This window comes from Heterodontus francisci, chromosome 3 (genome assembly GCF_036365525.1).
Source record: "Heterodontus francisci isolate sHetFra1 chromosome 3, sHetFra1.hap1, whole genome shotgun sequence".
Classification (NCBI taxonomy): domain Eukaryota; kingdom Metazoa; phylum Chordata; class Chondrichthyes; order Heterodontiformes; family Heterodontidae; genus Heterodontus; species Heterodontus francisci.
The window spans coordinates 147,290,434-147,303,471 of record NC_090373.1 but is presented as its reverse complement, the minus strand read 5'-3'; the positions used below and the strand labels follow the sequence as shown (position 1 = coordinate 147,303,471).

At 41.4% G+C, this 13,038-nt stretch overlaps 1 protein-coding gene across 4 annotated transcripts in view; it reads right to left on the bottom strand.

The window, feature by feature from the left end:
• The window catches only part of phip (pleckstrin homology domain interacting protein), a 309,793-nt gene that overhangs the window by 256,723 nt on the left and 40,032 nt on the right, over positions 1 to 13,038 (bottom strand). For all 4 annotated transcript variants that reach the window (XR_010972495.1, XR_010972494.1, XM_068026790.1 and 1 more), the window contains exon 7: positions 325 to 485. Coding sequence is in view for 2 of the 4 variants with exons in the window: in XM_068026790.1 (XP_067882891.1) it covers positions 325 to 485 (161 nt within the window). In the remaining 2 variants the exon portion in view is untranslated. The remainder of the gene's footprint in view (positions 1 to 324; positions 486 to 13,038) is intronic.

The following is a 13,038-nucleotide window of genomic DNA, read 5'->3' as shown; positions in this document are numbered from 1 at the left end:
ACTTCCGCCAAAATATATAGTTAGTAAAAGTTTGCTTTTGCAAAATGTTTAAATTTGCAAGGTTTCTACTGGAAAATTATTGGACTCCTGTTATGAATCTTATAATAAATAGAATTATTGTGGGTAGGAATTATGAGAAACAACTCAGTGTCTGGTCTACAGCTATTCTAGGGGAAGAGATCTGTATCGCATGTTACTGTAAAGGGAAACTTTAACCTTGGTGCCATTAAAAAAATTACTTAAAACAATATTTAACTTCACAATAGATGGGAAAAATACGTAAAACTTTTTCAAAGTAAAGATGAAGTTCAAAAAAAAACTCACAGTAAATATTCTCCTCCCTGTCCGATCAAAAGTGACACAGTAAACGGATGACAAGTGCCCCAGAATTCGCTTGTGCATCTTCATATGTAGATATACAGCAGTAGGAACAAGCTGACTGAGTCGAAAACTCCCAGTAAGTTGTCGTGCCCGAACGGTATCCACTGCAAATGAGGAAAAATGAGAGTTTATGATCTGCGAAGTATAGGAGATATTGTTTGAAGAACAGTGCATGTAGTGGCAACTGTAGCATCTCTGAATAATCAGTGCACATTTCACAATTAGAAAAAAAAAGAACCTTTTCAGTTTGGTGCTGTTACTCAATGAAAGAGCTAACACACTGCTTCAGCAATATTCAAAAATATCCATGAATTCAGTTTACAAAAAGGTAAATGACCACTAATTTATAATATTTATTCAGGATTCATTCCAATATGTTCTGCATGTGTGAAGCAGAAAAGCAAAGTGACTATCATGACACACTATTTTACATTTATAGATGGCTCCAGTTAAGCATATTAAATAGAAGGAAATTTCACATTTTCAAAAGGTAAAGAAACCATTGCACCCCTTACTAAAGGAAGTGCATATAAAAGCACAAGATTATAAGCTTTTGCTTTTATATAAGATTATAAGCTTTGTGTTTTAAAATCAGTTCGAGGTCCCGATTATAAAACAGAACCCCTACACTAATGAGATTACAGCACAGCTCCTTGTGCGGTCTCTACAAGATCAATATTGTGATTTTTGTTTTAAATGTAAACAAAATTATTGGAACGAAAAAATCCAGTCAGGGATCAGTGCCTACTCTTCAACCAGTCTATTAATATTCTATAGCACTGCAACAGCAATCATTTCAGGGGAGTACAGATGTACTGACATTTTCATAGTGATGCTATCATTTCAAAATTCAGTACATTAAAAATATTAGTAAAAAAAATTATATATGTTGTCTCATAACTGCATCTTAGTTTGACTCCCAACTACAAGACCTTTGACTAGAATCAATTTTGAGTAACACACTCTGGCTTCTGTGGAGATCAGGAATTACTAGTCTCAGTAGAATCTTCTGTTATGTAGGAAGACAGGGAGGGGGAAAAAAGAGCGAGGGAGAGCAGTAAGTGGAGTACAAAAGAGGGAAGAAAAATGCTGGGAATTATAAATAAACAGTCTATGTAAGAAGAGTTATAGAATTTGGTGATGTGACAGTATGCTAACAGCAGTGCGCTATATATGTACTTAATGATATGGTTTTGTCTAAACATTAAAAATGCCAGTTTGATTCAATGTTTCCCCTCTAGAATGCAAAACTGTACTTTGGGAGGGCCAGTATTACAGCTCAACTTATTCTTAGCAGTAAAAGAGTAGCTTTTTTACTGCAGTAGTTGTTTAATTTTTAAAAAAACAAAGACATGTTCATCATCATACATTGTTGGTGTCTTTACTTTCGGGTTTGTGGAATTTGTTATCACTATAAAGAAAAAGAAAAAGAACTGCAACCAGTGAATGCAATTATCAACCTCCACCCGCATTATATGCTCTCTTTAGAATGTCCACCACATGCACTCAAAATGGAAAGTAATTAATACAGCCTGCGGACATTTGCATAGAAACCGTCAACATTGCTTCTTTGGCTGGATTTTAAGCAGCTTTCGACGTCGGGATCCATGGCAAGGGGAGGGGCCTGAAGATGTCCCCGGATGAGGCCCGCCATGCACCCAGACTGACCCGGCATAATATTACCGGCGGCAGCGAGGCCTCATGGCACCCCCACTCCCTCTCGGCAACAGGACCTCAATAAAAATATTTAAATAAATTAAAATAAGTGAATGAATTAATCTCATGTCGCCTCCTGATGTCCCACTGCGATCTTCAGCCCGGCAGCCCGGTGACTGGCACTCCCACACCTTCGGAGCCGTGTCTGGGGAAACCAGGCGCAACACTTATGGGGTTTTGGGGGGGGTGTTATGCTCATCACTTCCCGGGGGGAGGGGGGGGGGGAGGGGTGTCAAATTAGCATCATGGGTGTAGGGGATGATGGGAAGGGTTGAAGTTGAAGGTTTGTGCAGTTTGTGGGGGAGGTCAGATGGTAAAGGTAAATGTTTTTGGGGAAAAGGACAAATAATTAAATTGTTATTGGGCAGGTGGGAGAGCTTTAAGTTCATTTCCCTTTAAATATTTAAATTTCCTGCGCACAGGCAGCCAACGCCATTGCCGCGGACGGACAGCCCACCCCCTCCACGTGAACAGGGCTGGGGGGAGGCCCGCCCAAGCCATTTAAATGAAATCGCGGCGCCTGTTTAGCATGCAGCCAAAATCGGCGGCAGGCTTATAAAATTAAACCCTTTGTCTTCACTCAGAGCTGAACTAATTAAGTAGATTAATTTCAATGTACATATAAATACACAGGAATACATTTTGATCAATAAATGTTTATACAATAAGTCCTGTTTTGAAAGCCCATTAGCAAAGGCAGAAAAGGAAAATAATTTGGGGCAATGGTTGATGAATCACTGAAAACTCCCAGTCAACATGAAAGTGTTGTATTGCTAACATACATCTGGAACATACAAGTCTATAAGCTCCAAATATGTTGTCCTAAATGTCTAAATATCACTGGTTTGCAATATTGTTTGTAGTTAAGAGCACACTCCAATCAAGTTTGCTTGATCAGCACTCCCACAAATGGACCCATCTCCTCCTCCTCCTCCAGTGTAGCTGCAGTACATAGTACCATATTATGTCAACAACACTTCCCAGCTTGACATCCCCAATAGCCCCAAGAACAAGAGCAGCAGCATCACAAATATACCATTACGTCCAAGTCACATCCTTCATCCATGCTGGATCAAAGACTTGAAATTTCCTACTCAACAACATTATGGAAACAACTATATCTCAACAACTGCAGCAGTTCACAAAGCAGGCAAATGCCCTCTCGACAACGAAGGATGGTCATTAAATATGGCCTTACAGGCATCGTCACATTCTGCGAACAAATATGAAAAAAGTAGACTTCAAAATAATTGGAATGGGCTCAGAAACAACAAAGGTGATTCTGGCACTTTGTGTTTTAGGTTAAGAGAGATACAGAGACAATTCTGTTTTCATTGGTAGTGAGCAGGGTCAGTGGTGGGGCGGTGGTACATGATAAAGTACTAAGAGTCCTGAGAGGCAGAAATGGCACAAATTAATTAAGTTTATTTGTTTTTGTGAGCATAGAATTAAAAATCGCAGTTTTAAAATTAAGCAAGCTCCCAGCAAGCCTTGATATTAGGTTTTCATCACCCTCAGGATAGTGGATATGTGGAACTGACATCCAGCAAAAACCACTGCTGTGCCAACTAGTTCCTTCAAAAAAAGGTACTGCAAACACTTAGACATAATGGGAAATTGAGACCATAATCTAAGGCAACACTTCAGTACAGCACTGCATTGTTAGATGTGTGTTTCACATAAAACACTAAACTGAGATCTCATGTGGACATAAAAATTCCCATGCACTATAGTGCATACGCTGCTACAAGAGCAGGTCAGAGGTTGGAAATTCAGCAACAAGTAGCTCACCTCCTGACTCCCCAAAGCCTATCCATCATTTATAAGGCACAAGTCAGGAGTGTGATGGAATACTCTCCACTTTTGCCTGGAAGAGTGCAGCTCCAACAACACTCAAGACGCTCGACACCATCCAGAACAAAGTAGCCAAATGGATTGGCACCCCATCCACCACCTTGAGCATTCACTCCCTCCACCACTGACGTACAGTGGTGGCACTGTGTACCATTTACAAGTTGCACTGTAGCAACTCACCAAGCCTCCTCCCACAACACCTTCCAAACCTCCGATCTCCACCACCTAGAAAGACATGGGTAGCAGATGCATGGAAACAGCACCACCTGCAAGTTTCCCTCCAAGTCACACACTCTCCTGACTTGGAATTATATTGCCGTTCCTTCACTGTTGCTGGGTCAAAAATCTGGAACTCCCTCCCTAACAGCACTGTGGATGCACCTTTACCAGATGGACTGCAGCAGTTTAAGAAGGCGACTCACCACCATCTTCTCAAAGGCAACGAGGGGTGGGCAACAAATGCTGGCCTTGCCAGTGACACTCACATCCCATGAAAGAATTTTAAAAAATAAGAACCACAGAGTAGTAATAATGGGGACTTCAACTGTCTTAATATAGACTGGGAAAACAGTATTGTTAAGGGCGAAGATTGAGGTTGGGTAGGGGGGAATTTTCCTAAAATCTTATTAAGTATGATTCCAGCCCAACAAGAGGGTTCTGGGGAATGAAGAGGGGCAAGTGGAGCATGTTTTAATGCAGAAGCATTTTGGAAACAGTGATCATAATAGCATTAGGTTTGGATGAGGTATGGAAAAGGACAAGGAACAATTAAATGTAAAACTACTGAACTGGAGGAGGGCTAAGTTCAGTGAGTTGAAAGGGAATTGGAATCAAAGATTGGCAGGTAAAACAGTAAATGAACAATGGAAGGCCGTCAAAAAGGAATATGTTCGGATGCAGGGTGAACACAATTCGCATGAGGGGAAAGAAACGGCATCCATTGAGCTCCCTGGATGACTAAAGATATAATGATGAATTTTAGCACATAAAAATGGCTGAGTTGTGTTTGGGTCCAGAAGGCAGGTTGGCAATTTAAATATTTTAATGTGGCTGGCAGCCTGGTTTTATATTGGCAGGCCGAGTTTCCCAGGCCTCTGGAAACCAGAAGCTGAATGAGGCAAGGGCAGCTTTGGGGAGAAGATAAGTGCCTTTATAGCACTGCTTGTGGGCCAGGAGAAGCACGAATGCTTCACCCCCGCCCCCACCAAATTCCCCTACAATAGATCCCCCAACAAAGGTCCCTGGGGGTCAGGATCAGACACCCTTTCAGGGATCAGACCCCGCCCTCACCTCAACTGGGGTCGGGAATCAGACACCCAACATCCCCTTGAAATTGAACCTACTTGGTCCTGCTTTCTGCTCCAGAGTCCTTCCTTCCGGACTGGAAGTCAAGCCTGTCAATCAGGCTGATTTCCAGACTGGGAACCTGCTAATGGCAGAACACACACTGTGGAGTTAAAACTCCATAACGTAGAGGAAGATGCAAGTTTGCTCTCTGAAACCCTGTCAACCCACTCAACCCCCACCACCACCCACATGACCCAGCCCTGTTAGTATTCAGAGAGATTAAAATAAAACAGAAGGAAGCTAATGATAAATGCCAGGCTCATAATACAGTAGCAAACTGAGTTTAATATAAAAAGTACAGTGGAGAGCTGAAAAGGAATTAAGGACAAAGAGTATATTTTAATAGATTAGCAGGCAATATCAAAGGTAACTCAAAACTCTTAGAAACATCTAAATAGTAATCGCAATCAAAGGAATTATGGGGGCGATTAGAGACCAAAAAGGAGGAAGCAGAGGCCATGGCTGAGGCACTAAATGAGCACTTTGCATCTGTCTTCACTAAAGAGGAGGATTCTGCCAATGTTACAGGAAAGGATGAGATAGTAGCAAAATTAAATAGGATGAAATAGACAAAAGAGGAAGTACTTAAAAGGTTGACAGCGCTCAAAATTAGAAAAGTCACCCACCTCACTGTAGGACAAAGTCTCAATCAGGAAATAATGGAGGCATGTAAGAAGGGTGCTACAACCGTCATGGGTGATTTTAATCTGCATATTGACTGGAAAAATCAGATTGGCAGTGGTAACATGGAAGACAAATTTGTAGTGTGCATCAGGGATTGTTACTGAGAGCAATTTGTTGCAGAACCTACCCCGGGAACAGGCTATTTTAGATCTAGTAATGTGTAATGAGGTAGGATTAATAAGAGATATCGTAGTTAAGGATCTTCTAGGGGGTAGCGATCACAACATGGTAGAATTTCAAATTCTGTTTGAGGACGAGCAACTCGGGTCTCAAACCAGTGTCCTCAACTTAAATCGGGGCAATTACAGAGGTATGAAGAAAGAGTTATCTAAAGCGGGCTGGGAAAATAGATTAAAGAGGAAGATCAGTGGATGAGCAGTGGCAGATATTTCATAACGTTCAGCAAAAATTTATCTCAGTCAAAAAGAAGGGCTTGATGAAAAGAATGAACCACCTGTGGTTAACAAAGGCGGTCAAGGAGAGTATCCAATCAAAAACTAAAGCATACAAAGCAGCAAAAACTAATGGTAGGCCAGAGGATTGGGAATTTATTTTTTTTTTTTAGGAACCAGCAGCGGATGACTAAAAGGCTAATAAAGAGGGAGAAAATTGATTATGAAAGTAAATTGGCAAGAAATATAAAAACAAACAGCAAGAGCTTCTACGGGTATATAAAAAGAGAGTAGCTAAAGTGAGCGTGGAACCCTTGGAGCTTGCAACTGGAAACGGGGAAATGGCAGATAATTTAAACTGATATTTTGCATCGGCCTTCACAGTAGAGGACACTATAAACATCCCACAGATATCAGATAAGCAAGGAGCTAATGGGAGGAAAGATCTTGTAACAGTCTCTATCACGAGGGACAAAGTATTAACTAATGGGACTAAAGGCAGACAAGATGCCAGGACCTGATGGCCTGAATCCAAGCGTTTTAAAGGAAGTGGCTGCAGAGATAGTGGAGGCATTGGTTGAAATATTCCACAACTCACTGGATTCGGGGGCGTCCCAGCAGATTGGAAAACCACTAATATGACGCCCCTGTTCAAGAAGGGAGGGAGACAAAAAGCAGGAAACTATAGGCAAGTCAGCCTAACATCGGTCATTGGGAAATGTTAGAGTCCATTATTAAGTAAGAAATAACAAGACATTTAGAAAAGCTTAATGCAATCAAACAGAGTCAACATGGTTTTTTGAAAGGGAAATCATGTTTGACAAATTTGAGGAGTTCTTTGAAGATATAACAAGCAGAGTTGATACAGGGGAACTGGTAGATGTAGTGTATTTGGATTTCCAGAAGGCATTGGATAAAGGTGCCACATAAAAGATTATTGCACAAGATAGGAGCTCATGGTAATGGAGATAATGTATTAGCATGGATTGAGGATTGGTTAACTCAAAGAAGACAGTCGAGATTAATGGGTCTTTTTCAGGTTGGAAAGACGTAACTAGTGGAGTGCCACAAGGATCAGTCCTAGGACCTCAATTATTTACTATCTATATTCATGACTTGGAGGAGGGGGCAGAATGTAATATATCCAAATTTGTTGATAGACAAAAATAGGTGGGAGGGCATGTTGTGATGAGGACATAAGGAATCTGCAAGGGGATAGAGATAGGTTCAGTGAGTGGGCAAAAACTTGGCAGATGGAGTTTAATGTAAGGAAGTGTGAGGTCATGCACTTTGGCAGGAAGAATCAAAAGGCAGACTCTTACTTAAATGGAGAGAGACTCCAAAAAAGTGCAGCAGACCAGAAGGAAGTATACAGTGGAGTTCCACACAGGTCGGTATTAAGATCACTGCTCTTTTTGATATATATTACCAGTATATAGGCCATAATTTCAAATTTTACAGATGATACAGAACTCGGAAACAGAGTAAATGTAGTGTGGAGAATAGTTCAGAGTTCAGGAGGACGGAGACCAACAGAGGAAATAAGCAGGTAAAAATACCCGTGGTTACAAGAGCAGGTCAAAGGATGGGAATTCAGTGGTGAGTAATTCACCTCCTGTCTCCCCAATTCCAGCTCACCATCTACAAGGCACAATCAGGAGTCTGATGGAATACTCTCCACTTTCCTGGATGAGTGCAGCTCCAACACTCAAGAAGCTCGACACCATCCAGGACAAAGCAGCCAACGAGCTTGGCCCCCATTCACCACCTTTAACATTCACTCCCTCCACCGCCGATGCACAGTTGCAGCAGCGTGTACCACCTCCAAGATGCACTGCAGCAACTCACGAAGGCTCCTTTGGCAGCACCTTCCAAACCCGTGACCGCTACTACCTAGACAAACAAGGGCAGCAGATGCATGGGAACACCACCACCTGTAAGTTCCCCTCCAAGCCACACACCATCCTGACTTGGAACTAGATCGCCATTCCTTCACGGTCACTGGATCAAAATCCTGGAACTCCCTGTTCCTTTCCTAACAGCACTGTTGGTGTACCTACATCCCAAGGCTGCAGCAGTACAAGAAGGCAGCCCCCCACCACTTTCCCAAGAACAATTAGGGATGGGTAACAAATGCTGGCATAGCCAGTGACACCCACATCCCATGAATGAATATTAAAAAAACCAGAGCAATAAAATTTAATGCAGAGATATGTGAAGTGATTCATTTTGGTAGAAAGAATGATGAGAGGCAATATAAACTAAATGGTACAATTGTAAAAGGGGCACAGGAACAAAGACTTGAGATGTATTTATACAAATATTTGAAGGTGGCAGGAGAAATTCAGAAGGCTGTTAAAAAAGCATATGGAATCCTTGACTTTTTAAACAAAGGAATAGTGTACAAAAACAAGGAAGTTATACTGAACATTTTTAAATAACTGGTTAGCCCCTGTTGGATTATAGTGTCCAATTCTTGGGACCTCACCTTAGAAAGGATGTCAAGGCTTGAGAGAGGATGCCAGGGAGATTCACTAGAATGGTACCAAGGATGAGGGACTTCAGCTGCATGGAAAGTCTAGAGACCAAGGACTTTTCTTAAGGAAGAATAGAACTGATGAAGCAAATGGTGTCTACTCACCAAGTGCAAGGTCAATACAGCACTGGCACCCAACCATAGATCTCCTATTTGACAATTTAATGCTTTAATCTATTCTTGAATAGTGTATCATATTGCAATGCTGGGAGAAAGATGCCTTGGCTCCAATGGGGTAGAACTTTACAATGGTAAGCTTAAAATGGAGATCAATACTGAAGACTCTTTTGCTTCAAACTATTTCAATAATTTGAGCTTCTCAATCCTTTAAGTTATCTATTGTGACAGGGTGTTGGAGGTCAGTTTACACATAATCTGAACAATGTGAAGTTTTTGGAAACCAGAAGTGCCCAAGGGAATGAGCCTTGGCTCAGTGGCAGCATTCAATTTCCCCCTCTGGAGCTCCCTCAGTATCTCCCCTTTGGCTGTTAAAAATTAAGAGCCCCTTTTTCAACCATCCTGGCACTCTTCCTCATGTACCAGGGACTAAATCAATCTGTATGAACCATTGTAACTCCAGGTGGTACCTTCACTCAATAGACCATTACTAAGCTTTCTCCTCCCTTCAGATCCAGCCTTAATGCACCATTCCCTTCCTGGAAGAATAGACAAGAAAGCTGTTCCCTCTTTAGGTAGTTCTCAAACAGTCACCAAAACATGTGGAACAGCAGCTTGGGATGACTTGTCAGCTAACTTTGCCTCCTTCCCTTTGGAAGCAATAACCCTTCATTATTCTGTGCTCTCTCATGACTGAGATCTTGGAGGCACTGGTCCACATCAGTATCTGCAGCACCTGAAAAAATGCATGAAAGCTTATCTGCACCTATATATCACATAGAGGGATGGCATATGGAAATTGATCAGACTAAGAAAACACCTGATGCATAATGAAATGCGTTTCAATAAGTAGCAACAACAATAGCAAGATTCCATAAACAGCAAATGAGATCAATGATCAGTAAATGGGTTATTTGCTGTTGGTTTGGGGGTGGAATGCTGGCCAGGACACTGAGAAGAGGCAGATGGGGCCTTGGTTTTGACACCTGATCCAAAGATGCCACCTCTGACAATGAAACATTATTGGCAGTAGTGCACTGGAATGTCATTCTACATATGGGCAACTAGATGACTTATAACTTTAATCTTCAAAATTTTTATTAAAGCCAAAAAATAAGAAAATCTGCATTGCAGCTAAAAATGTTTGTGCAGTGCAATCCAGTTTACATTAAAAAGTCAATAGTTCCATAGTTAATCTGGTTTTAAAATAGTGTTATGACTGAGGAGGGAGGAGAGCACTGTCTTTTCTAGTTGCACTTCTGCAAAGGTCACAACATACATTTAAATGTTTACCCAGGTACCTATATGGTCAATCATATACTCTACTCTTTATCCCCGAATAAAATACACCAACCAGGTTTCTTTAATAAACAACAAATTGATCAGTTTATTATAAAACAGGACTCATTCAGTAACGAAGCAAAACATTCACACACAGATTGAAATATGAAAGTTCCCTTTTTACCTTAGCCGCACCCCACCCACACACCCCTCACACACTCGCACATATGCATTTTCTCTGCAGAGCTCTTTTACAAGAAACAAAAAAAAGAATATTTTGGCCAAATACTTGCTAATTCTTGAAGAAAAAAAGATATAGAAGGATGTTAGTTGTCCCTTTTGGTCTGGCGTCCGGGTATACGGAGACGGATCACTGGGATTTCTTCTGGAGCTGTTCATTCCGGAGATGTCGAGAAGTAGTCTGGTAGGCTTTCCAGGAGAAATGTGGCATCGGGGTTTCAGTTATGCCACTCTGCATTCACAAGTATTTTAAAGAGGTAGAGAAAGATGAGCTGTTGTCTTACTTCTCAGTAGGCTGACCTCCAACTGCCTTCAAACACAGTCCACACCCCAATAGAACCAAAACAATATCTCAGAAGCAAAACCCCAAATAGCCAGTCAGAACCTCCTGACCAACTATAAATCGTGACATGTCCCTTCTCTGTAAACATCTCCAAGTCACCATGGATTCTGTTGTTTATTGAGCTTAAGGCATGTGATTTCCAGTAAAGGTTGTTTTCAAACAAGACCTCTCAGTGACCCATATAAAAAACATTCATGCAGTCTCTTCAGTTTTCCCAAATAAACTAATGCCCACGATTGGAGCTGCACCTATCCAATGCAAGTGTTATTCCATCACACTCCTGACTTGTGCCTTGTAGATGGTGAACAGGCATTGGGAAGACAGGAGATGAGTTATTCGCCACCAAATTCCCAGCTTCTGACCCGTTCTTGTAGCCACAACATTTATGTCTGCTTTATTCACTAGTCTGTTTTTGGTGCTCATTTTTCAAAATTTGCTCCATTCTGGAAATGTTCCATCAGACTGGAAAATAGCTAATATATCCCCTCTTTTCAAGGGGGGGGGGGGGGGGGGGGGGCAGAAAACAGGTAACTATAGGCCAGTTAGCTTGACGTCTGTTGTTGGGGGTGCGGGGGGAGGTATTATAATCAATCATTAAGAAGGCTATAGCTGTACACTTAGAAAAACTCAAGGTAATCTGGAATAGTCAGCATAGCTTTGTGAAAGGACGATCATGTTTAACCAATTTATTGGAGTTCTTTGAAGGAGTAATAATTTGCCGTGGATAAAGGGAAGACCGTTGACGTACTGTACTTGGATTTCCAGAAGGCATTTGACAAGGTGCCACATAAAAGATTATTGCGCAAAGTAGGAGCTCATGGTGTAGTGGGTAACAGAATAGCATAGATAGAAGATTGGCTGGTTGGCAGAAAACAGAAAGTATGCATAAATGAGTCCTTTACTGATTGGCAGGATGTGACAAGTGGAGTCCCGCCGGGATCTGTGCTGGGGCCTCAACTTTTTACAATTTATATCAATGACTTAGATGAGGGGAGTGATGGCATGGTAACTAAATTTGCAGATAACACAAAGATAGGTAGGAAAGTTTGTTGTGAAGAGGACATAAGGAGCTTGCAGACAGAGTGAGAAGGCAAAAATCTGCCAGATGGAGTAGAACGTGGGAAAATGTGAAGTTGCTCACTTTGGCAGGAAGAATAAAAAATCAGAGTATTACTTAAACGGAGAATGACTGCATAACTCCAAGGTGCAGAGGGATCTAGGTGTTCTAGTGCATGAGCCACAAAACATTAATATGCAGGTACAGCAAGTAATAAAGAAGGCTAATGGAATGCTATGCTTTACTATGAGAGGAAGTGAAAATAAAAGTAAGGATGTTATGCTTCAGTTATACAGGGCATTGGTGAGATCACATCTCAAATATTGTGTGCAGTTTTGGTCTCCTTATTTAAGGAAAGCTGTAAATGCGTTTGGAGGTCGTTCAGAGGAGGTTTACTAGACTGATACCTGGAATGAGTAGGTTGTCTTATGAGGAAAGGTTGGACAGACTGGGCTTGTATTCACTGCAGAGTGAAGGAGACTTGATTGAAGTATATAAGATCCTGAATGGTCTTGACAAGGTGGATGTGGAAAGGAGATTTCCTATTGTGGATGAGTCCAGAACTAGAGGGCATTGTTTTAAAATTAGGGGTGACCCTTTTAGGACAGAGATGAGGAGAAATTTTTTCTCTCAGTGGGTTGTGCGACTTTGGAACTCTCTGCCTCAGAAGGTGATGGAGGCGGGGTCATGGAATATTTTTAAGGCGGAGGTAGATAGATTCTTGCTAGGTAAGGGAATCAAAGGTTACCGGGGGGTAGATGGGAGTGTGGAATTCGAGACAGCCATGATCTTATTGAATGGCGGAGCAGGCTAGAGGGGCTGAATGGCCCACTTCTGCTCCTAATACGTATGTGTGTATGTTCGATTGTAAAATACGAATCCTCAAAAAAAAATTTAAAAATAGAAGCACTTGCATAATAACAGTCAAGTGATCTGCTAACAATGGTTCAACGCAAAATGCAGTTTGAACATTCTCAAACTAATGACAAACAATAACTTGTATTATTACAGCACATTTAAAATGAAACAAAATGTCTCAAGGTGCTTCACAGGAGCATTACAAAACAAAATTTGACACTGAGCCACATAA